The sequence below is a fragment of the Boleophthalmus pectinirostris genome, unplaced genomic scaffold (assembly GCF_026225935.1).
Source record: "Boleophthalmus pectinirostris isolate CB_2022bp ecotype Guang Dong unplaced genomic scaffold, ASM2622593v1 HiC_scaffold_23, whole genome shotgun sequence".
NCBI lineage: Eukaryota > Metazoa > Chordata > Actinopteri > Gobiiformes > Gobiidae > Boleophthalmus > Boleophthalmus pectinirostris.
This window is the reverse complement of record NW_026571207.1, coordinates 20408428-20435289: the sequence shown is the minus strand read 5'-3', so window position 1 is coordinate 20435289 and position 26862 is coordinate 20408428. Positions and strand designations below refer to the sequence as shown.

Below are 26862 nucleotides of genomic sequence, written 5' to 3'. Positions count from 1 at the left end.
CAGGAGCCATACCCAGATCCCTGTCCAGCCACTCCACTTACCCAGAGGAGCAGCCACACAGCATACTGAAAAAACCAACAGGCAAAAATCAACAGAGGGGAGGGAGTCCAGGAGGCGGAGGGGAAGGAGGAGGTGAAAACGCCCTGGAAATTTTGATAGAGAAATAGGAAGGCTTGAGAAAAGCAAACCAGACTGCACAGTTGACCAGTCTTTTAGACAACGCTGATCTTAGGTTGGGTGGAAGGGAAGAGGTTTTCAAGGATGCTCAAGCAGAAGTAAGGCTTCGAGGCGCCCCTGCTGCGCACAGGTAAAGACAAACTTTTAAAGTGTTTACTTTTTAAACTTTACGTAGGTGAGGTTACTTTTTTCTGTGGCCACAGTTCTAAACAGTGAAAACCATGTCTATTTATTAGTCTATAATATTATATATCTATCTATTATATATTTATGTGCATTATTCAAGTTTGTTAAAACTTGACATTGTTGTTCAGTCTTTGATAACTTTGCTTGGTCATCCCCAAATAGTGAAAGTTGTTTTATTATTTATTGGTGTTACATAAAAGTTTAAAAAGTGGGTCAGTGTAATAGTGTGAATGTAATTAATTAAATCCAGTTAAAATGAAGCTTTGGATGGGAGGTGGGTGTGTACTTGCCATCACATGAAGAGACAGTTGCGCAGTTTACTTTTGTGCACAGGCAAGGGTACGAATATTTAAAGGGACTGTTTTACATAATGTTTTGCATAATGCTGTGGATAACATGGACATCTAAAAAGATAAAAATGAATGACTTGTGTATTTTTAATTCACAGATTTTAAATTGCATTTGAACAGGTTTTAAGGGTTGTCTTTGCACCCACAAGTTTAGATCAGTTTGGCAGTGCTTGTTTGATAACTTGCAGGCTTGTTTTTATGAGCTAAAGCTGTCTGATACAATCTTGATTTGAATGTGTTTAACAGCCGTCTTTATGGGTTAGAAAGTAGACATACTTTACTGTGCCTGCAGCAACAGGCTTGGGTGTGGATTCTTCTTGTTCAGCGCCTTCCACCCCCTTCTTTCTCTACTCCCTCCCATTTTGCTGTGCTGTCTCCTTACCAAGGCACACCCTTTGTTGCCAAAAAGCAAAAAAAACAAAACCCTTCAGACCAGCATCTCTGTGAACGTACTGAACAGTTGTAATGTATGATAAGTAAGTAACTCCTTAGATATCACTTTAAGATTTGTTCTGAAATAGGGGTACATGTCAAATATTCGCTGAATGTTGCTCTTTTGCACTAAGTATACATATTTCATATAAACTCCTCCTTATGTTAAATATAAGCTGTGAACGTGTGTTTTTCTGTTGAAGAACAGAAGTGTGAATGATTGGGGGGTTATAACAGAGTCAGAGGAAAAGTGTGCAAGAGAAGGGGGAAGGGCGGGTGAGGAGGGGAGTAATGGAATGTAGTGGTTTGGAAAGACAAGCTAATTGAAACCAGGGCAGAGCCGTAGCATATACAGGGGGAGACAAGAAGACCACTTTTTTTTGGGAAAAGAGAAAGAAACAGTACTTATAGCAGTATGTTTATATATATATATATATATATATATATATATATATATATATATATATATATATATATATATATATATATATATATATATATATACATACATACATACATACATACATACATATACATAAATATATAAATAAATAATATATATATATATATACACACACACACATATATATATATATATATATATATATATATATATATATATATATATATATATATATATATATATATATACATATATATATATTTATGTATTTATATATGCATATATATCATTGTGCCACATATACATTTGTGGCACAAAGATCATGTATAAGTTCATAACAGACTTCTTGCCACACCCATGTACTGTGTCTTTCACTTTTGGCTTCCTTTTCGCTCAGTTAAGTGGCATGCAGCTGTAAATGTCTAGCATATTTTGGAATGCTCCTGTCGAGGTGATTGATTGTGACACAGGTTGCAGGAAGAACCAAATGGTTGCACAAGTTTTTAGGCTCTTTTAGGCAGTAACTGCTTATTTACACTATATATAGGTTATTTAGGGTTAATCGGGACTTACTACTAAGCTTTGAGGTGTGATTTTTTTTTATGACATGTCCTCAGAGGTGTGTCTAGTACGAGGAGGGACAGCTTGTATATGTCAAGTGTTTATAGCTAAATGTTTACAGAGATGTCTTATGGTTCAAGACAAAAAAAAAAATAAAATAAATAAATAAAAATCCAAAACAAAAACAAAAAAAACCCAAAACATCTTGGCCTTTTTTATCTGTCATACTTCATGAGTCTTTGAAATTTTAGCTTCTTGGTGTTATGATATTTGTCACAAACTCCATTTATTTTTATCAGTATATGGGCTTGCAGCATTACAGGTTTGTACCGTTGTTAAACAGTCTTCTCCACACTTCCTTTGCCATTTCCTGGTTTGTGGGTGATTTCAAAGAAGGGACATTATGGAGAGGCCGTTACAGGGGTGGATAGTGTTGTATCACTTTTTATTTTTCTTGTACGTGTAGCGATATGATTATTTCTATAATGCAATGACTTTTCAAAATTCATTTTCAAAATGTTGACTGAAGACTTCTAGATGCTATTCAGATATACTGTATTTTTTATGAAAGTCATGAATTGTTCACTGTTGTTTGTTATTTTGATTTAATAATGCCACTGTATTTATTTAAATATCTTCTGGCATGTGTTTTAGAGTATGTATAGTTAATACTCAAAATGATTAACAATTAGTAGAGTAGAATTTTAATAGCCCTTTAGGTCACCTAAGGTCAAAGTTCTTCAAAGTCCAAACAGAAAAGTGGCACAACAATTTAAAAAAAACAAACCTTTATGCTATAATTAAGAATAAACATCTGTGCAGTGTGTGTGATTTCATAAGTCTTTTGAGGCAGTCCACACAGCCACACCCTTGTCATCTTTCCAATACAGCTTTGAAATGCTTCAGCATGTCCTTGCTCTGTTTGTTTTGCCTAGCAGTGTTTTGCTTGTTGTTGGTTGGGAAATAGTAAATTGAGAAGTAAGTTAAATTGAGATCTGTTAGTGAGGTATTTATTTCTAGTCTACTGAAGATTAATGATAATTGATGATGATGATAATTAAGTTATTATATTATTCTCATCGCTCTCTCTCTCTCACACACACACACACACACACACAAAAGACAAACAAAACACGTCACAACAACACACAACTTATACATGCATATATGGTATGGTACATATTCGAAGAAGCAGTAACTTTCATTAATTTAATTCAAAAGCTGCACGTAATAAAACAAATCTGACACTTCTCACGCTTTAACCTCCACAAATTGTGTGGGGTTGCCAAGAGTGTGGCATGGCATGCAGCATCTGTTACAAAGTCTATTTAGAATGAGGCGCTCAAAATGTCAAAGCACTGACACTGGAATGTAAATTTAGAAATACATTAGGCTTTGTTTAGATCTGCTTTATTTCATGGGCAATATTTTAGGTCAACACACAGGCATAAACAAGCCTACATTTTAAAGGGATCTATGGTATTGCATAAATAATATAATTTTCTGTTTTCTGACAGTCAACATTCTTTAATTTATGTTCATGATTTGCATATTTAATTTGCTTTTACTGATTTAAAAATGTGTGCAGCTATTCAAAAAAATTATCTTCTATTGATCGCCCCAGTGACTGCCCCAATGAAGTAAACATGATGTAAATTTTTTTCTTAACTTTTTTGTGTAAGCATTCATTATATTACATTCATATTTTGTTTCCATCCAATTTTCCAATGACCAGGATGATGAACCTCATGTTTTGGGTTTCCAGAGTCTATGACTATAACTTGCTGGCAATATACCTAAAATGACTGTTAATTAGCTAAATGCTCACTTTCACAATCCCAGCACCAGTCCCCAGATACTCCAAACTAAAAATGCTGTGTAAAATGAATCTGGCGATTAATTAAGTCAGGCTCTTAAGTCAGCTTTGCCCATATTTCTTCTATGGGCAAAGCTATGATATCATGCTATAATATAGCATGTCTATCCATACCTTATTTGAAAGTGTAGAAACACAGAGCCAGCTCAGTGTCCTTGTTTTTCAGACTTTTTTTTTTCTTTTTATACACAGCCAAAGTTACAATTTGTTCAGCAGCAGACCAGATTGCCATCAGTGGGTAGAATTTGGTCTTCTTCAGGAATTGTGGTCTGGTTTAGGGCTGTGTGGACCATGGTGAACAGGAATAAGCTGTGGATCATGCAGGCCCTCTGTTTGTTTTCAAATGCACCCTTCTGTCTTGTCTCTGTAACATTTCTTTTATAAATTGACAATGGTCTGAGATAAACAGAGAAGATAGGTGTTTTGACATTACTGACTATTCACTTGCTCTTTTCACAGTCTTTCATGTGTCTTAATTTCACTCCTGTTTGAGCAGTAATCAGTGTGACACTGCTGTATTTTCCAGACAACAGTGATAGGGTCAATCAGTGGTTATCTCCATAGTACAACTGCGCTTTTTTCAGTGTTGACCTGGTTTGGTGCATGTTGCTATAATAAACATTCCACACATGTAATTCAGTGTATCAGAAGAGCTCAGGTGAAAGGTGAAGAAGAAAAACATGACAGTGGGGTAGCATGTTGCATCAGCTGTTGTTTGGGTGAAAGCCTGAAGCTGGATGACTATCACAATGATAAGGAAAGACATATATTGCATTCCAGATTTGAATACTTGCAGATATGCAATGTGTGTTCATGTCTGTGGGGTTCTTGTTTATTTGATCAGAGCCTGAAGCCTGAGTTTGTGGTGGACTGCCTGAATTGGTGTGGGGTGGGGAGGGGGTCGGCAGTCAGACAGGCTGCAGAAGGGAGGCACAGAATGGAGCTCGCTTCATAGAGAAAGAGGACATTTCTTTGGAGTTACTCACTGCAGGGAGAGGCTGGGCTCCATTCCAGCTGGCCTGACGGCTCTATCAAGGAATGTGTGTGACTAGAGGCCTGGGTGGGGCCATGTGCTGCACTGCTCCCTGTGCAAGCAAAGCAGAGGTCTAGAGATGTGATCTCATGGAGAGTGTTATGGTATTTCTACTATACCATAGCATGTGTTTTCATTTTCAGCAATGGTGCTCATGTTACCCCCTCTTATGCAATTTGACATGTACATTCTGACACTTTGATAATACTACTACAGGTGAGCCCCTGTAGTAGTAATAATAATAACTTTTCTAACTTTACAAGTCACTACACAGTACTTTGTTTGGTGATGCTAACCTCTCTGTTGCTATCTCTGCCTTGGGGAGATAGATGTAAGGTAGACCCCACATTTATACATAGTGAAGATGGGTGAAGTATTTAGCCCAAGGACACAATGACAGCAGGCACTGGTGGGAGCTGGAACCAAGTCACTCACCTTTGGGTTAGAGCATGCAATGAACATACCAATTAGATTAATTAGTACGTCGTACACGCAGTACATGGTGTTCAAAGTGTACACAGCTGCTGCAGGTTGTACACAAACAATTGGTTTACCCTAAAGTCACCGTTGATGGGCAAAGGAGCATTTTTCAACACACACACACACATGCACACATACACACGCACACACACACGCACACACACAGACACATATATACATTTTTTTAAATGCATGTTAAATACATAAGTACACTGAATGGTGCACTTGCTTGAGCTTGTCTTCTCTTGCACAGATGAGTGAGTAGGGATTTATGTACTTAGTAGGCGGGTATAATTACAATGTGAGGAAATTCATTATTAACAGACAGTGATATGATAGAAGGTACAATGGCCTGTTGTACTGAAGTATGGCATCTCAGAAAATGAAATTACTAGTAGATATTAATTTAAATTTTTTTTTAATTTTTTTATTTTTTATCTTTGCAGAAGTCAAGAACCAAAGACAAACTTTCAGAGTGAAGGCCTTGGCACTGCTTGAGCAATCCAAGGTAGGTTTAAAACTACACTGTCATCATTGTTAATTAAGCTTAATCAAGTTAATAAAGAGGATCCTATTTAAACCACATAATTTAGTCATGACAACATTCTTTCATATTGTAAACTTTCCATTTATCTATTTATGTATTCAAATTCTATATTTTAATATGATTAAAAAATACAACAATACCACTACTACTACTACTACTACTACTACTAATGATAATAATAATAATAATAATAATACTAATAATGATACTACCACTACTACTACTACTACTACTACTACTACTACTACTACTAATAATAATAATAATAATAATAATAAAAAAGGTGCTATTTGGTCTGTGTATGTTCATTCAGGATCACATCAGTTTCTAAAAATATCTTACAATTTAAGCAAGTCCTCATCATCACATGCAAGTTCAGTAAGACACAACTTTGGGTGGATGGCTATTAAAGAAAAGTCTATAGAAACAAAGTGAGATGTAACATGGTGTGAACTCCATCTAGTGTTCAATGTTGGTTCCTACATGTGTCCTATCCACTATTTAAATAGCACATTTTATAAGCTTTGATGTTTCTAAAGCACTGCACAGAAAACCATTAAAAATAAATTAATCAACACATTGATCCAGGGTCCTGAAACACATCTGGAACATGTGTCGTGTTTGAATTCTACAAACAGTGTTGGTTGGGACTGCATATATTATTTATTATATTAAATATAACAGCCTTACTTAAACTCTGGGTTTTTCATTAATATTTAAAAATGTCAAGTGTCTCTGTGTCACTTTAAATTGACTTGATCCTTAACCAGAGAAACAATTGTAAAACATCATCCACATTACTTCTGAAATAGACACTCAGACAGTCAGAGACAGTAGTCTCTAGCTTTCACATGGGACTTTCACAAGATCTATTACTATACAAATAAAACAATACAAATGTGATGACACCTATTTCATTTATTATATTTCATAATAGAGACACTCTTAATAGAAATAAGACATCATACTAAAAGTAAAAATGTATTACTAGTAAAAATGGTCTCATTGTCTTTGATAAAATTTACCACCCTTTGCAGGAAAACCAAGGCTGACCTTCAATCACACCAGAAGTATAAAAAAAAAAAAGACAAGAAAAGGTGACATTTCTTTGTTTTATATCCAAATTATTGGAATATCTTTATATAGAGTTTAACCTCTATTAACAATAAAAATTCTGCAGATGGCAGAAGAAGAAGAAACCAGAGAAGTGTTGTTTCCGGACTGGGAAGGTCCAGATAAAACTGGCCTTACCCTTGAACAAACAAAGGAAGGTGAGCTTTTTGTCAAGGAAGTCAAAGGAGAATCACCAGCAGGACGATCAGGAAAAGTTTATGAAGGTAAGAATATGGTAGTTTCAGGTATTTTTTTTTTTTTAGAGTTTCCCAAGCTGCAGCTGCTACCCATTGCTTTTTTTTTTTTTTTTTTTAATAGGTGATCAGGTTGTTGGTGCCACTATCTATTTTGAGAATATGACCACAGAGGAGACAGAAGATTTACTGAAAACATTGAGTCGACATAAAGTTGGTCTGAAATTACAAAACAAAGACAAATCTCCTCTTTGCTCACCGTGCCGCTCACCAATGGGTACTTTAACATGGGAAGGGAGTCCCCGGTTTGGAGCTACCAGTCCCCGGTTTGGAGCTACCAGTCCCCGGTTTGGAGCTACCAGTCCAGACATTCTCCTTGTATGTATATTAAAAAATCAATTTATTTGTGCCCATTGGGAAAATGTTAAGAATACTAATAATCATCATAATAATAAAAAAACTTCTGTATTTTGATTTGTCCCAACAGAGTGGTGATGACGAAGACTATAAGAGAATATATACCAAAAAAATTAAACCCAGACTGAAGTCTGAAGATTTAGCTGAAGGAGTGGACGTACGGACTGAGAGGCACAGCAGCACAAGCAGCGATGGAAGCACAATAACAACCATTACTCGTCGCATTACTACGTATACTGTGGATTTTCCTCATGGTATAAGTGAGCAACATGAACTTTCAAGTCCTGAGATCAAAGGGCAAAGACAGAATTCAGAAGATGACTCATCCCAAATCAGAATGTCACATGACAGCCATACAGGTAAAGCAGAGGAGGGAGTTTTTGAGTTCAAGAAAGTTTCTCACACAGGGCCACAAATTAATTTAGCTGATACAAGATGGGGCACTGGAGGTATTTATTCCAAAAGTATTCAAAGAGAGGGAGATATAGAGGGAAATAAAAGCATTGGTTTTACAGTTCCTTCATGTGAACTCAGAATGCGCAGTGAAGATGGAAAGCTTGAGGACGGGGACACGGGCCTGCAGGACACAAAAATGGCGCAGAATGATAGTACAAACACTGGTAGTAGGATTGTCGCAATAGAGCGACTGAGAAGTGAAAATGTAATTTCAGCTGATGAAAATGGAGGGTCTATTAGTATGTCTGTACCAGGGACAATGCATATAACTACACAAGAAATTATGAAAACAAAAAATCTAAACTCTGAAACTGATACAGATGAAAGGACAAATATGAATGTAACTGATGTTAGCTTACCTGGTAATGTAATTGGCATCTCTAGAATTGAATCCAGGGGGCAGGGGGAAAGATCTGTACATTTACCATCAATAGGCATAAAATCCTCAGTAGTTAATGAGGAAACAAGCACAAAACACAAAGGGGATAGCAATGTGAATTTTTTGACCCAAAAAACAGAAGTAAAAATATCAACAGTAAAAGTTCCAACAGTGGATATCAAAAGCCAAACAATTAAAGGAACAGATTTGGATGCAGGTGTTGGAAATATAGAAGGCATAGATGTAAGTGGTGCAAAAATAAAAATGCCTTCAACTGAGGGGTCTAGCCTAACTATGCAAAACATAAATATCAGCTTGACAGGCCAAAAAGTAAAAGATGTGATTGAAACTTCAGATCAAAGAACAAATGTTGATGTTAAACTTCCAAATGTTGAATTGCCGGAGGTCAACACTGATGGTGGGAAAGCTGGATTTCAAATGCCAAATGTAAAAATGACTTCATTTAGCATCGAAGGTCCAAAATGGGAGGGTAACGTTCCAAAGACTGATAAAGACATGACTGCAACAGTTGAAATTATGGGTTCAAAAGGTGGAATTGAAATGCCTAAAATCAAAATGCCCTCAATTGACATCAGAGGTCAGAAAATGTATGATGACAGAAATGTTCCAAAAGCCGAGGTAGAATTGACAGAACCAAAGGTTGACATTAATGTCCCAGGTGCAGACATTGAAGGACCAGATGCACAGTTTAAAGGAACAAAAATTACTTTACCATCAGTTAAAGGTCAAACACTTCCAGACATGGACATGAACCTTAAAAGTCCCAATCTAGAAGGAGATGGTAATATGTCAGTTCCGAATATTAAAGGTGAAGTCAAATTTGATATTAATCTTCCTGATGTTGATACTGAAGGACAAGAACGAAAACTTAAAGGGTCTAAATTTAGTATGCCATCCATAAAGGGTCCAAAAATGCCAGATTTGGACATAAACCTCAAAGGTCCCAACTTGAAAGATGTTGATATTTCAGTTCCTGCAGTTGAAGGCAAAGTTAGTGCACCAAAGGTTGATGTATCGGATGTCAACACTGAGGGCACAAAAGGAGGATTTAAAATGCCAAAAGTCAAAATATCCTCATTTAGCATTGAAACTCCGAAGCCGGAGGGTCCAGAAATTGATGTAAGTCTTCCAAAAGCTGAAACTGACTTGAAAGGACGAAAAGTTGATGTTAATCTTCCTGATGTTGACATCAAAGTACCTGATGGAAAACTTAAAGGGCCTAAATTTAGTATGCCATCCATAAAGGGTCCAAAAATGCCAGATTTGGACATCAACCTCAAAGATTCTAAGTTGGAGGGAGATGTTGATATTTCAGTTCCTAAAATTGAAGGCAAAGTTTGTGCACCAGAAGTTGATCTGCCTGATGTCAACATCGATGGTACAAAAGGAGGATTTAAAATGCCAAAAGTCACAATGCCCACATTTGACATCAAAGCTCCCAAACAGGAGGGTCCAAAAGTTGATGTAAGTCTTCCAAAAGCTGAAATTGACTTGAAAGGGCCAAAAGTTGATGTTAATCTTCCTGATAGTGACATTGAAGGACCTGATGGAAAATTCAAAGGGCCTAAATTTAGTATGCCATCCATAAAGGGTCCAAAAATGCCAGATTTAGACATAAACCTCAAAGGTCCCAAGTTGGAGGGAGATGCTGATATTTCAGTTCCTAAAATTGAAGGCAAAGTTAGTGCACCAGAAGTTGATCTGCCTGATGTCAACATCGATGGCACAAAAGGAGGATTTAAAATGCCAAAGGTCAAAATGCCCAGATTTGGTATCAAAACTCCCAAACTAGAAAGTCCAGAAGTTGATGTAAGTCTTCCAAAAGCTGAAATTGACTTGAAAGGACCAAATGTTGATGTTAATCTTTCTGATATTGACATCGAAGGACCTGATGGAAAACTCAAAGGGCCGAAATTTAGTATGACATCCATAAAGGGTCCAAAAATGCCAGATATGGACATAAACCTCAAAGGTCTTAAGTTGGAGGGAGATGTTGATATTTCAGTTCCTAAAATTGAAGGAGAAGTTTGTGCACCAGAAGTTGATCTGCCTGATGTCAACATCGATGGTACAAAAGGAGAATTTAAAATGCCAAAAGTCACAATGCCCTCATTTGACATCAAAGCTCCTAAACTGGAGGGCCCTAAAGTTGATGTAAGTCTTCCAAAAGCTGAACTTGACTTGAAAGGACCAAAAGCTGATGTTAATCTTCCTGATGTTGACATTGAAGGACCTGATGTAAAACTTAAAGGGCCTAAATTTAGTATGCCATCTATAAAGGGTCCAAAAATGCCAGATTTGGACATAAACCTCAAAGGTCCCAAGTTGGAGGGAGATGTTGATATTTCAGTTCCTAAAATTGAAGGCAAAGTTAGTGCACCAGAAGTTGAGCTGCCCGATGTCAACATCGATGGTACAAAAGGAGGATTTAAAATGCCAAAGGTCAAAATGCCCAGATTTGGTATCAAAACTCCCAAACCAGAAGGTCCAGAAGTTGATGTAAGTCTTCCAAAAACTGAACTTGACTTGAAAGGATCAAAAGTTGATGTGAATCTTTCTGATATTGACATCGAAGGACCTGATGGAAAACTCAAAGGGCCGAAATTTAGTATGCCATCCATAAAGGGTCCAAAAATGCCAGATATGGACATAAACCTCAAAGGTCTTAAGTTGGAGGGAGATGTTGATATTTCAGTTCCTAAAATTGAAGGCAAAGTTTGTGCACCAGAAGTTGATCTGCCTGATGTCAACATCGATGGTACAAAAGGAGAATTTAAAATGCCAAAAGTCACAATGCCCTCATTTGATATCAAAGTTCCTAAACTGGAGGGCCCAAAAGTTGATGTAAGTCTTCCAAAAGCTGAACTTGACTTGAAAGGACCAAAAGTTGATGTTAATCTTCCTGATATTGACATTGAAGGACCTGATGGAAAACTTAAAGGGCCTAAATTTAGTATGCCATCTATAAAGGGTCCAAAAATGCCAGATTTGGACATAAACCTCAAAGGTCCCAAGTTGGAGGGAGATGTTGATATTTCAGTTCCTAAAATTGAAGGCAAAGTTAGTGCACCAGAAGTTGAGCTGCCCGATGTCAACATCGATGGTACAAAAGGAGGATTTAAAATGCCAAAGGTCAAAATGCCCAGATTTGGTATCAAAACTCCCAAACCAGAAGGTCCAGAAGTTGATGTAAGTCTTCCAAAAGCAGAAATTGACTTGAAAGGACCAAATGTTGATGTTAATCTTTCTGATATTGACATCGAAGGACCTGATGGAAAACTCAAAGGGCCGAAATTTAGTATGCCATCCATAAAGGGTCCAAAAATGCCAGATTTAGACATAAACCTCAAAGGTCCCAAGTTGGAGGGAGATGTTGATATTTCAGTTCCTAAAATTGAAGGAGAAGTTTGTGCACCAGAAGTTGATCTGCCTGATGTCAACATCGATGGTACAAAAGGAGGATTTAAAATGCCAAAAGTGAAAATGCCCCAATTTGGCATCAAAACTCCCAAACCAGAAGGTCCAGAAGTTGATGTAAGTCTTCCAAAAGCAGAAATTGACTTGAAAGGACCAAAAGCTGATGTTAATCTTCCTGATATTGACATTGAAGGACCAGATGTAAAACTTAAAGGGCCTAAATTTAGTATGCCATCTATAAAGGGTCCAAAAATGCCAGATTTGGACATAAACCTCAAAGGTCCCAAGTTGGAGGGAGATGTTGATATTTCAGTTCCTAAAATTGAAGGCAAAGTTAGTGCAGCAGAAGTTGACCTGCCCGATGTCAACATCGATGGTACAAAAGGAGGATTTAAAATGCCAAAGGTCAAAATGCCCAGATTTGGTATCAAAACTCCCAAACTAGAAGGTCCAGAAGTTGATGTAAGTCTTCCAAAAGCAGAAATTGACTTGAAAGGACCAAATGTTGATGTTAATCTTTCTGATATTGACATCGAAGGACCTGATGGAAAACTCAAAGGGCAGAAATTTAGTATGCCATCCATAAAGGGTCCAAAAATGCCAGATTTAGACATAAACCTCAAAGGTCCCAAGTTGGAGGGAGATGTTGATATTTCAGTTCCTAAAATTGAAGGCAAAGTTTGTGCACCAGAAATTGATCTGCCTGATGTCAACATCGATGGTACAAAAGGAGGATTTAAAATGCCAAAAGTGAAAATGCCCCAATTTGGCATCAAAGCTCCCAAACCAGAAGGTCCAGAAGTTGATGTAAGTCTTCCAAAAGCAGAAATTGACTTGAAAGGACCAAAAGCTGATGTTACTCTTCCTGATATTGACATTGAAGGACCAGATGTAAGACTTAAAGGACCTAAATTTAGTATGCCATCCATAAAGAGTCCAAAAATGCCAGATTTGGACATAAACCTCAAAGGTCCCAAGTTGGAGGGAGATGCTGATATTTCAGTTCCTAAAATTGAAGGAGAAGTTTGTGCACCAGAAGTTGATCTGCCTGATGTCAACATTGATGGTACAAAAGGAGGATTTAAAATGCCAAAAGTCACAGTGCCCTCATTTGACATCAAAGCTCCCAAACTGGAGGGTCCAAAAGTTGATGTAAGTCTTCCAAAAGCTGAAATTGACTTGAAAGGACCAAAAGCTGATGTTAATCTTCCTGATATTGACATTAAAGGACCTGATGGAAAATTTAAAGGGCCTAAATTTAGTATGCCATCTATAAAGGGTCCAAAAATGCCAGATTTGGACATAAACCTCAAAGGTCCCAAGTTGGAGGGAGATGCTGATATTTCAGTTCCTAAAATTGAAGGCAAAGTTAGTGCACCAGAAGTTGATCTGCCCGATGTCAACATCGATGGTACAAAAGGACGATTTAAAATGCCAAAAGTGAAAATGCCCAAATTTGGCATCAAAACACCCAAACCAGAAGGTCCAGAAGTTGATGTAAGTCTTCCAAAAGCAGAAATTGACTTGAAAGGACCAAAAGCTGATGCTAATCTTCCTGATATTGACATTGAAGGACCAGATGTAAAACTTAAAGGGCCTAAATTTAGTATGCCAACTATAAAGGGTCCAAAAATGCCAGATTTGGACATAAACCTCAAAGGTCCCAAGTTGGAGGGAGATGTTGATATTTCAGTTCCTAAAATTGAAGGCAAAGTTAGTGCATCAGAAGTTGATCTGCCTGATGTCAACATCGATGGTACAAAAGGAGGATTTAAAATGCCAAAAGTCACAATGCCCTCATTTGACATCAAAGCTCCCAAACTGGAGGGCCCAAAAGTTGATGTAAGTCTTCCAAAAGCTGAAATTGACTTGAAAGGACCAAAAGCTGATGTTAATCTTCCTGATATTGACATTAAAGGACCTGATGGAAAACTTAAAGGGCCTAAATTTAGTATGCCATCCATAAAGGGTCCAAAAATGCCAGATTTGGACATAAACCTCAAAGGTCCCAAGTTGGAGGGAAATGCTGATATTTCAGTTCCTAAAATTGAAGGAGAAGTTTGTGCATCAGATGCTGATCTGCCCGATGTCAACATCGATGGTACAAAAGGAGGATTTAAAATGCCAAAAGTCACAATGCCCTCATTTGACATCAAAGCTCCCAAACTGGAGGGCCCAAAAGTTGATGTAAGTCTTCCAAAAACTGAAATTGACTTGAAAGGACCAAATGTTGATGTTCATCTTCCTGATGTTGATATTGAAGGACCTGATGGAAAACTTAAAGGGCCGAAATTTAGCATGCCATCCATAAAGGGTCCAAAAATGCCAGATTTGGACATAAACCTCAAAGGTCCCAAGTTGGAGGGAGATGTTGATATTTCAGTCCCTAAAATTGAAGGCAAAGTTAGTGGACCAGAAGTTAATCTGCCTGATGTCAACATCGATGGTACAAAAGGAGGATTTAAAATGCCAAAAGTCAAAATGCCCAAATTTGGCATCAAAGCTCCTAAACCAGAAGGTCCAGAAGTTGATGTAAGTCTTCCAAAAGCTGAACTTGACTTGAAAGGATCAAAAGTTGATGTTAATCTTCCTGATATTGACATTAAAGGACCTGATGGAAAACTTAAAGGGCCTAAATTTAGTATGCCATCCATAAAGGGTCCAAAAATGCCAGATTTGGACATAAACCTCAAAGGTCCCAAGTTGGAGGGAGATGTTGATATTTCAGTTCCTAAAATTGAAGGCAAAGTTAGTGCACCAGAAGTTGATCTGCCTGATGTCAACATTAATGGTACAAAAGGAGGATTTAAAATGCCAAAAGTCACAATGCCCTCATTTGACATCAAAGCTCCCAAACTGGAGGGTCCAAAAGTTGATGTAAGTCTCCCAAAAGCTGAAATTGAATTGAAAGGACCAAATGTTGATGCTAATCTTCCTGATGTTGATATTGAAGGACCTGATGGAAAACTTAAAGGGCCTAAATTTAGTATGCCATCCATAAAGAGTCCAAAAATGCCAGATTTGGACATAAACCTCAAAGGTCCTAAGTTGGAGGGAGATGTTGATGTTTCAGTTCCTAAAATTGAAGGCAAAGTTTGTGCACCAGAAATTGATCTGCCTGATGTCAACATCGATGGCACAAAAGGAGGATTTAAAATGCCAAAGGTCAAAATGCCCAAATTTGGCATCAAAGCTCCCAAACCAGAAATTCCAGAAATTGATGTAAGTCTTCCAAAAGCTGAACTTGACTTGAAAGGACCAAAAGTTGATGTTAATCTTCCTGATATTGACATTAAAGGACCTGATGGAAAATTTAAAGGGCCTAAATTTAGTATGCCATCCATAAAGGGTCCAAAAATGCCAGATTTGGACATAAACCTCAAAGGTCCCAAGTTGGAGGGAGATGCTGATATTTCAGTCCCTAAAATTGAAGGAGAAGTTTGTGCACCAGAAGTTGATCTGCCTGATGTCAACATCGATGGTATAAAAGGAGGATTTAAAATGCCAAAAGTCACAATGCCCTCATTTGACATCAAAGCTCCCAAACTGGAGGGTCCAAAAGTTGATGTAAGTCTCCCAAAAGCTGAAATTGACTTGAAAGGACCAAATGTTGATGTTAATCTTCCTGATGTTGATATTGAAGGACCTGATGGAAAACTTAAAGGGCCTAAATTTAGTATGCCATCTATAAAGGGTCCAAAAATGCCAGATTTGGACATAAACCTCAAAGGTCCCAAGTTGGAGGGAGATGTTGATGTTTCAGTTCCTAAAATTGAAGGCAAAGTTTGTGCACCAGAAATTGATCTGCCTGATGTCAACATCGATGGTACAAAAGGAGGATTTAAAATGCCAAAGGTCAAAATGCCCAAATTTGGCATCAAAGCTCCCAAACCAGAAATTCCAGAAATTGATGTAAGTCTTCCAAAAGCTGAACTTGACTTGAAAGGACCAAAAGTTGATGTTAATCTTCCTGATATTGACATTAAAGGACCTGATGGAAAATTTAAAGGGCCTAAATTTAGTATGCCATCCATAAAGGGTCCAAAAATGCCAGATTTGGACATAAACCTCAAAGGTCCCAAGTTGGAGGGAGATGTTGATATTTCAGTCCCTAAAATTGAAGGAGAAGTTTGTGCACCAGAAGTTGATCTACCTGATGTCAACATCGATGGTACAAAAGGAGGATTTAAAATGCCAAAAGTCAAAATGCCCTCATTTGACATCAAAGCTCCCAAACTGGAGGGTCCAAAAGTTGATGTAAGTCTCCCAAAAGCTGAAATTGACTTGAAAGGTCCAAAAGCTGATGTTAATCTTCCTGAAGTTGATATTGAAGGACCTGATGGAAAACTTAAAGGGCCGAAATTTAGCATGCCATCCATAAAGAGTCCAAAAATGCCAGATTTGGACATAAACCTCAAAGGTCCCAAGTTGGAGGGAGATGTTGATATTTCAGTCCCTAAAATTGAAGGAGAAGTTTGTGCACCAGAAGTTGATCTGCCTGATGTCAACATCGATGGTACAAAAGGAGGATTTAAAATGCCAAAAGTCAAAATGCCCAAATTTGACATCAAAGCTCCCAAACTGGAGGGTCCAAAAGTTGATGTAAGTCTTCCAAAAGCTGAAATTGACTTGAAAGGTCCAAAAGCTGATGTTAATCTTCCTGATATTGACATTAAAGGACCTGATGTAAAACTTAAAGGACCTAAATTTAGTATGCCATCCATAAAGAGTCCAAAAATGCCAGATTTGGACATAAACCTCAAAGGTCCCAAGTTGGAGGGAGATGTTGATATTTCAGTTCCTAAAATTGAAGGCAAAGTTAGTGCACCAGAAGTTGATCTGCCCGATGTCAACATCGATGGTACAAAAGGAGGATTTAAAATGCCAAAAGTCACAATGCCCTCATTTGACATCAAAGCTCCTAAACTGGAGGGTCCAAAAGTTGATGTAAGTCTTCCAAAAGCTGAAATTGACTTGAAAGGACCAAATGTTGATGTTAATCTTCCTGATGTTGATATTGAAGGACCTGATGGAAAACTTAAAGGGCCTAAATTTAGTATGCCATCCATAAAGAGTCCAAAAATGCCAGATTTGGACATAAACCTCAAAGGTCCTAAGTTGGAAGGAGATGTTGATATTTCAGTCCCTAAAATTGAAGGAGAAGTTTGTGCACCAGAAATTGATCTGCCTGATGTCAACATCGATGGTACAAAAGGAGGATTTAAAATGCCAAAAGTCAAAATGCCCAAATTTGGCATCAAAGCTCCCAAACCAGAAATTCCAGAAATTGATGTCAGTCTTCCAAAAGCTGAACTTGACTTGAAAGGACCAAAGGTTGATGCTAATCTTCCTGATATTGACATTAAAGGACCAGATGGAAAATTTAAAGGGCCTAAATTTAGTATGCCATCTATAAAGGGTCCAAAAATGCCAGATTTGGACATAAACCTCAAAGGTCCTAAGTTGGAAGGAGATGTTGATATTTCAGTCCCTAAAATTGAAGGAGAAGTTTGTGCACCAGAAGTTGATCTGCCTGATGTCAACATCGATGGTACAAAAGGAGGATTTAAAATGCCAAAAGTCAAAATGCCCAAATTTGGCACCAAAGCTCCCAAACCGGAAGGTCCTGAATTAGATTTAAGTTCAAACTTAAAAGGCGAAGTCAAAGGGCACATTAAAACACCAGAGATGGATGTGAAAGGTCAAAAAGTAAAAAGCCCAAAGGTTAAAGTTCCAAAATTCAAAATGCCGAAATTTGGATTCAAGAGTCCCAAGTCTGAAGGCCCAGACATAGATGTAAATCTCCCTAAGGCTGACATTTATGTAAGTGAACCTAAATTAGATATTAAAGCCCCCCACATTGACACTGAAAGTCCCAGTGGAAAACTGAAAGGACCAAAATTTAATCTTCCATCGATTTCTGGGCCAAAACTTGCTATGCCTGATGTTGACTTCAATCTAAAAGGTCCAAAGATGAAAGGAGACATGGATTTGTCTACACCAAAACTTGAGGCAGACATAAATCTTCCAGATGTTGACATCGAATGTCCAGACATTGATGTGGAAGGAATAAAGGGTGGATTTGAAATGCCCAAAATAAAAATGCCTAAATTTGGACACAAAGGTACAAAGGTTGAAGCACCTGAAGTAGATGTAAAGCTCCCTAAAGCGGAAATTGATGTGGATGCACCAAAAGTGGACATAAAAAGCCCTGAAATTGATATTGAAAGTCCCAGTGGAAAGGTGAAAGGACCAAAATTCCACCTTCCATCCATTTCTGGACCCAAAATCACTATGCCCGATGTTGATTTGAATCTTAAAGGTCCAAAGATAAAAGGAGACATGGATCTGTCTGCACCCAAGCTTGAAGGAGATATAAATCTTCCAGATGTTGACATCGAATGTCCAGAAATTGATGTGAAGGGACCAAAGGGTGGATTTGAAATGCCAACATTTAAAATGCCTAAATTTGGATTCAAAGGTCAAAACGTTGAAGCACCTGAAGTAGATGTAAAGCTCCCTAAGGCTGAAATGGATGTGGATACACCCAAACTGGATTTAAAGGGCCCTGAAATTGACATTGAAAGTCCAAGTGGAAAAATCAAAGGACCGAAATTTAATCTTCCCAACATTTCTGGAGCAAAAATCACTATGCCTGACGTTGACTTCAATCTAAAGGGTCGAAAGATAAAAGGAGACATGGATTTGTCTGCACCAAAACTTGAAGGAGACATAAAACTTCCAGATGTTGACATTGAATGTCCAGACATTGATGTGGAGGGACCAAAGGGTGGATTTGAAATGCCCAAGATAAAAATGCCTAAATTTGGACACAAAGGTTCAAAGGTTGAAGCACCTGAAGTAGATGTAAAGCTCCCTAAAGCTGAAATTGATGTGGATGCACCCAAACTGGACTTAAAGGGCCCTGAAATTGATATTGAAAGTCCAAGTGGAAAAGTGAAAGGACCAAAATTCCATCTTCCATCCATTTCTGGGCCCAAAATCACTATGCCTGACGTTGACTTCAATCTAAAGGGTCCAAAGATAAAGGGAGACATGGATTTGTCTGCACCAAAACTTGAAGGAGACATAAATCTTCCAGATGTTGACATTGAATGTCCAGAAATTGATGTGAAGGGACCAAAGGGTGGATTTGAAATGCCAACATTTAAAATGCCTAAATTTGGATTCAAAGGTCAAAAGGTTGAAGCACCTGAAGTAGATGTAAAGCTCCCTAAAGCTGAAATTGATGTGGATGCACCCAAACTGGACTTAAAGGGCCCTGAAATTGACATTGAAAGTCCTAGTGGAAAAATCAAAGGACCAAAATTTAATCTTCCAAACATTTCTGGACCCAAAATCACTATGCCTGACGTTGATTTCAATCTAAAGGGTCGAAAGATAAAGGGAGACATGGATTTGTCTGCACCAAAACTTGAAGGAGACATAAATCTTCCAGCTGTTGACATTGAATGTCCAGACATTGATGTGGAAGGAACAAAGGGTGGATTTGAAATGCCCAAGATAAAAATGCCTAAATTTGGATTCAAAGGTACAAAGGTTGAAGCACCTGAAGTAGATGTAAAGCTCCCTAAAGCTGAAATTGATGTGGATGCACCCAAACTGGACTTAAAGGGCCCTGAAATTGACATTGAAAGTCCAAGTGGAAAAATCAAAGGACCAAAATTTAATCTTCCAAACATTTCTGGACCCAAAATCACTATGCCTGACGTTGATTTCAATCTTAAAGGGTCGAAAGATAAAGGGAGACATGGATTTGTCTGCACCCAAAACTTGAAGGAGACATAAATCTTCCAGATGTGTTGACATTGAAATGTCCAGAAATTGATGTGAAGGAACAAAGGGTGGATTTGAAATGCCAACATTTAAAATGCCTAAATTTGGATTCAAAGGTCAAAAGGTTGAAGCACCTGAAGTAGATGTAAAGCTCCCTAAAGCTGAAATTGATGTGGATGCACCCAAACTGGACTTAAAGGGCCCTGAAATTGACATTGAAAGTCCTAGTGGAAAAATCAAAGGACCAAAATTTAATCTTCCAAACATTTCTGGACCCAAAATCACTATGCCTGACGTTGACTTCAATCTAAAGGGTCGAAAGATAAAGGGAGACATGGATTTGTCTGCACCAAAACTTGAAGGAGACATAAATCTTCCAGATGTTGACATTGAATGTCCAGACATTGATGTGGAAGGAACAAAGGGTGGATTTGAAATGCCCAAGATAAAAATGCCGAAATTTGGATTCAAAGGTACAAAGGTTGAAGCACCTGAAGTAGATGTAAAGCTCCCTAAAGCTGAAATTGATGTGGATGCACCCAAACTGGACTTAAAGGGCCCTGAAATTGACATTGAAAGTCCAAGTGGAACAATCAAAGGACCAAAGTTCCACCTTCCATCCTTTTCTGGGCCCAAAATCACTATGCCCGATGTTGATTTGAATCTTAAAGGTCCAAAGATAAAGGGAGACATGGATTTGTCTGCACCCAAGCTTGAAGGAGATATAAATCTTCCAGATGTAGACATCAAATGTCCAGAAATTGATGTGAAGGGACCAAAGGGTGGATTTGAAATGCCAACATTTAAAATGCCTAAATTTGGATTCAAAGGTCAAAAGGTTGAAGCACCTGAAGTAGATGTAAAGCTCCCTAAAGCTGAAATTGATGTGGATGCACCCAAACTGGACTTAAAGGGCCCTGAAATTGACATTGAAAGTCCAAGTGGAAAAATCAAAGGACCGAAATTTAATCTTCCAAACATTTCTGGACCCAAAATCACTATGCCTGACGTTGACTTCAATCTAAAGGGTCGAAAGATAAAGGGAGACATGGATTTGTCTGCACCAAAACTTGAAGGAGACATAAATCTTCCAGATGTTGACATTGAATGTCCAGACATTGATGTGGAAGGAACAAAGGGTGGATTTGAAATGCCAAAATTTAAAATGCCTAAATTTGGATTCAAAGGTACAAAGGTTGAAGCACCTGAAGTAGATGTAAAGCTCCCTAAAGCTGAAATTGATGTGGATGCACCCAAACTGGACTTAAAGGGCCCTGAAATTGACATTGAAAGTCCAAGTGGAACAATCAAAGGACCAAAGTTCCACCTTCCATCCTTTTCTGGGCCCAAAATCACTATGCCCGATGTTGATTTGAATCTTAAAGGTCCAAAGATAAAGGGAGACATGGATTTGTCTGCACCCAAGCTTGAAGGAGATATAAATCTTCCAGATGTAGACATCAAATGTCCAGAAATTGATGTGAAGGGACCAAAGGGTGGATTTGAAATGCCAACATTTAAAATGCCTAAATTTGGATTCAAAGGTCAAAAGGTTGAAGCACCTGAAGTAGATGTAAAGCTCCCTAAAGCTGAAATTGATGTGGATGCACCCAAACTGGACTTAAAGGGCCCTGAAATTGACATTGAAAGTCCTAGTGGAAAAATCAAAGGACCGAAATTTAATCTTCCAAACATTTCTGGACCCAAAATCACTATGCCTGATGTAGACTTCAATCTAAAGGGTCGAAAGATAAAGGGAGACATGGATTTGTCTGCACCAAAACTTGAAGGAGACATAAATCTTCCAGATGTTGACATTGAATGTCCAGACATTGATGTGGAAGGAACAAAGGGTGGAATTTGAAATGCCAACATTTAAAATGCCTAAATTTGGATTCAAAGGTCAAAAGGTTGAAGCACCTGAAGTAGATGTAAAGCTCCCTAAAGCTGAAATTGATGTGGATGCACCCAAACTGGACATTAAAAGGGCCCTGAAATTGACATTGAAAGTCCAAGTGGAAAAATCAAAGGACCGAAATTCCAATCTTCCATCCATTTCTGGACCCAAAATCACTATGCCCGATGTTGATTTGAATCTTAAAGGTCCAAAGATAAAGGGAGACATGGATTTGTCTGCACCCAAAACTTGAAGGAGATATAAATCTTCCAGATGTAGACATCAAATGTCCAGAAATTGATGTGAAGGGACCAAAGGGTGGATTTGAAATGCCAACATTTAAAATGCCTAAATTTGGATTCAAAGGTCAAAAGGTTGAAGCACCTGAAGTAGATGTAAAGCTCCCTAAAGCTGAAATTGATGTAGATGCACCCAAACTGGACTTAAAGGGCCCTGAAATTGACATTGAAAGTCCTGGTGGAAAAATCAAAGGACCGAAATTTAATCTTCCAAACATTTCTGGACCCAAAATCACTATGCCTGACGTTGATTTGAATCTTAAAGGTCCAAAGATAAAAGGAGACATGGATTTGTCTGCACCAAAACTTGAAGGAGATATAAATCTTCCAGATGTAGACTTCGAATGTCCAGAAATTGATGTGAAGGGACCAAAGGGTGGATTTGAAATGCCAACATTTAAAATGCCTAAATTTGGATTCAAAGGTCAAAAGGTTGAAGCACCTGAAGTAGATGTAAAGCTCCCTAAGGCTGAAATTGATGTGGATGCATCCAAACTGGACTTAAAGGGCCCTGAAATTGACATTGAAAGTCCTAGTGGAAAAATCAAAGGACCGAAATTTAATCTTCCAAACATTTCTGGACCCAAAATCACTATGCCTGACGTTGACTTCAATCTAAAGGGTCGAAAGATAAAGGGAGACATGGATTTGTCTGCACCAAAACTTGAAGGAGACATAAATCTTCCAGATGTTGACATTGAATGTCCAGACATTAATGTGGAGGGACCAAAGGGTGGATTTGAAATGCCCAAGATAAAAATGCCTAAATTTGGACTCAAAGGTACAAAGGCTGAAGGACCCGATATCGATGTAAAACTTCCTAAAGCTGAAATTGATGTGGCTGCACCCAAACTGGACATAAAGGGCCCTGAAATTGACATTGAAAGTCCTAGTGGAAAGATTAAGAAAACAAAATTCCACCTTCCATCCATTTCCGGGACGAAACTGTCTATGCCTGATGTTGACTTCAATCTAAAGGGTCCAAAGATAAAGGGAGACATGGATTTGTCTGCACCAAAACTTGAAGGAGATATAAAAAGTCCCGATGTTGATATCAAATGTCCAGAAATTGATGTGAAGGGCCCAAAAGGTGAATTTGAGATGCCAAAATTTAAAATGCCTAAATTTGGATTCAAAGGTCAAAAGGTTGAAGCACCTGAAGTAGATGTAAAGCTCCCTAAAGCTGAAATTGATGTGGATGCACCCAAACTGGACATAAAAGGTCCCCAAATTGACATTGAAAGTCCAAGTGGAAAAGTGAAAGGACCAACATTCCATCTTCCATCCATTTCTGGTCCCAAAATCACTATGCCTGACGTTGGCCTCAATCTAAAGGGTCCAAAGGTCAAGGGAGACATGGATTTGTCTGCACCAAAACTTGAGGGAGACATAAATCTTCCAGATGTTGACACTGAATGTCCAGAAATTGATGTGGAGGGACCAAAGGGTGGATTTGAAATGCCCAAGATAAAAATGCCTAAATTTGGACTCAAAGGTACAAAGGCACCTGAAGTAGATGTAAAGCTCCCTAAAGCTGAAATTGATGTAGATGCACCCAAACTGGACATAAAAGGCCCCCAAATTGACATTGAAAGTCCTACTGGAAAAATCAAAGGATCAAAATTTAACCTTCCATCCATTTCTGGACCCAAAATTTCTATGCCTGATGTTGACTTCAATATGAAGGATCCGAAGATAAAAGGAGACATAGATTTGTCTGCACCAAAGCTTGAAGGAGACATAAATGTTCCAGATGTTGACATCAAATGCCCAGAAATTGATGTGGAGGGGCCAAAGGGTGGATTTGAAATGCCCAAAATCAAAATGCCTACATTTGGAGTAAAAGGTCCAAAAGGTGACGGGCTTGATGTAGATGTAAAGCTCCCTAAAGCTGAAATTGATGTGGATGCACCCAAACTGGACTTAAAGGGCCCTGAAATTGACATTGAATGTCCAAGCGGAAAAATCAAAGGACCAAAATTCAACCTTCCATCCATTTCCGGGTCTAAAATTTCTATGCCTGATGTTGACTTCAATCTAAAGGGTCCCAAAGTCAAGGGAGACATGGATTTGTCTGCATCAAAGCTTGAAGGGGACATCAAAGGTCCAGATGCTGACATCAAAGGTCCAGAAATTTATGTGGAGGGAAGAAAGGGTGGTTTTGAGATGCCAAAATTAAAAATGCCTAAATTTGGATTTAAAGGTCCAAATGTTGAAAGTCCAGAAATAGATGTAAAGGTCCCAAAAGCTGAGATTGATGTAGCCCCACCAAAAGTGGACATAAAAGGCCCTGAAATGGAAAGTCCAAGTGGACAAATCAAAGGACCAAAATTCAACCTTCCAAACATTTCCGGGTCAAAAATTTCAATGCCTGATATTGACTTCAATCTGCAAGGTCCAAAGATAAAGGGAGACATGGATTTGTCTGCACCAAAACTTGAAACAGATATAAATGTTCCAGACGTTGACATTGAATGTCCAGAAATTGATGTGAAGGGCCCAAAGGGTGGATTCGAAATGCCCAAAATAAAAATGCCTAAATTTGGATTAAAAAGTCCAAAGGTTGAAGGTCCAGAAATAAATGCAACTCTCCCTACAGCTGAGATTGATGTGGATGTACCAAAACTGGACATAAAAGCCCCTGAAATTGACATTGAAAGCCCAAGTGGAAAAATCAAGGGAGCAAAATTCAGCCTTCCATCCATTTCTGGGCACAAAATGTCCATGCCTGACGTTGACTTCAATCTAAAGGATCCAAAGATTAAGGGAGACATGGATTTGTCTGCACAAAAACTTAAAGGAGACATAAAACTTCCAGATGTTGATATCAAAGGTCCAGAAATTGAAGTGGAGGGTGGGAAGGGTGGATTTGAAATCCCTAAAATGAAAATGCCTGCAGTTGTGTTCAAAGGTCCAAGGATAGAAGGTTCAGATATAGATGTAAACCTCCCTCAAGCTGAGTTTGATATGAATGCACCCAAACTGGACATAAAAGGTCCTAACATTGACACTGATAGTCGTAGTGGAAAAATTACAGGACCACAATTTAATCTTCCTTCTATTTCTGATCCCAAAATATCTTCATCAGACACTCATGTCACATTGAAAGGTCCGAAGCTTGAAGGAGATCTGGATGTACATGGGAAAACAGGTAAATTTAAAGTACCTAAAATCAAAGGAAAGCCCAAAAAAAGTGATCTAAGTGTTGATGTTGGAACACCTAATATTAACATGAAAGGAACTAAGAAAAGTGTTTTTGGAAAGCTTAATTTTCCAGATGTTGAATTAGATATTAAATCACCAAAAGCCAAAGGAGACTGGTCATTATCTGAGGGGAAGACAGATGATCTTGCATGTGCAGCAAAAGTTTCTTTACAAGACCCTGAAGTTGATAGGCCTGGTGTTATTCATTATCCAGAAGGAAAAATTTCCTTCCCTCAAATCAAAGCACCAAAATTTGCTATTGCATTGCCACAAGCCGAAGGGTTTGAAGCTACAGGGAATATTGAATCAGAAACTTCATCTGGAATGAGTCTTAAAACCAAGTCCTCCTCACTTAAGTATGAGGCAAGCCCTGGTAATGTTGATATGTCAAGTCCAGATTTTAAACTAGGTGAACGCAAAGTGAAAGTAAAAATTCCAAAGTTATTTGGCAAATCTAAAGCCAAGAGTAGCAGTGCAAGTGATCTCAAGGGACCAGAGATAGAAATTAGTCCCAGACAAAAAGAAACAGGTGTTAATGTTGAGGGAGAGATGGGTGCAATGAGTATGTCACCAAAAGGCAAGTCAGCCTCCTTGGACTTTTTTAAGAAATCAAGGCACAGTCCATCTTTTAATACTGAAGGAGCAGGTACAGTTAGCTCTGCTTCTACTCTAGAGGCAGAAGGTGGTGACATTTCGCTGAACTTTGGAGAAGCTAAGGGTAAAGAAAAGAAAGGAAAGTTGAAGTTTGGAACATTTGGAGGTTTTGGTTCAAAGTCAAAAGGCTCATATGAAGTGACTTTTGGAGAAGACAGTGAAGTATCAGCAGAGGGAACAACAGGTGTTTCCTTATCATCTAAAAAGTCAAGGTTGTCCTCATCCTCAAGCAATGAAAGTGGTTCTAAAGGTGGTTTCAGGTTTCCAAAAGTAGAACTATCTGTCTCACCTAAAACAGAGTAGTAAAGTCTTTTAGATAACTATATTGATAGCTGAGGAATCATCTCGATTTTTACAAGAATAGTAACACACATTAAAAATGCATTGTAACTGTAAATAAGATTAATTTGTATTGTATTATTATATATTCATTTGTAAATAGAGATTTATAAGCAAATGGCAATACTCTGAAGGAAAATGTTATATTGCAGAACATAGCCATTTCCAAAATACATTTCTTAACAAAAATAATTTTGCTTATTACAGTACAGTACATTACAGTTTTCTTATAATGAATGATGATGATAATAAAAAAAAGTAAAAATTGCACAATAGAATAGAATGGTCTGAAGAGACAAATTAATGATGTATATATTTAGACTACTAGCCATATTTGCATTGACAATCGCTGTTCATAAAAGTTATTTTATGGTGATTTTTAATACATAGTGTATTTTTTGACTCAAACTATGTGCCTTTTCTTTTATAAAAAGTTTTACAAAAATAAATGTTAATACAGCTCAAAGTATGTGCAAATGGATATGAGAATAGAGTAAAATAGTTTTAATAAAAGAGCTGACCTTTATTGAATAACATTGTGATGGAAGTAGAGCATAGTCTCTGTGCCTGCCTTTTTGTGTGCATTTTGCCAATAACTGTAAACAAATTAAAGAGAATTTTTTTCTTCAA

At 37.9% G+C, this 26862-nt stretch overlaps 1 protein-coding gene across 1 annotated transcript; it reads left to right on the top strand.

Moving 5' to 3' along the window:
- The first annotated feature begins 22 nt into the window (after positions 1–22).
- On the top strand, positions 23–26862 carry ahnak (AHNAK nucleoprotein). The gene is given in 11 exon segments (XM_055158896.1): positions 23–307; positions 5945–6006; positions 7083–7142; positions 7226–7382; positions 7477–7730; positions 7840–19797; positions 19799–21697; positions 21699–21821; positions 21824–21883; positions 21885–21989; positions 21991–26862. Coding segments are annotated over 8 exon segments (18762 nt in total). The 5' UTR covers positions 23–307; positions 5945–6006; positions 7083–7142; the 3' UTR covers positions 26197–26862.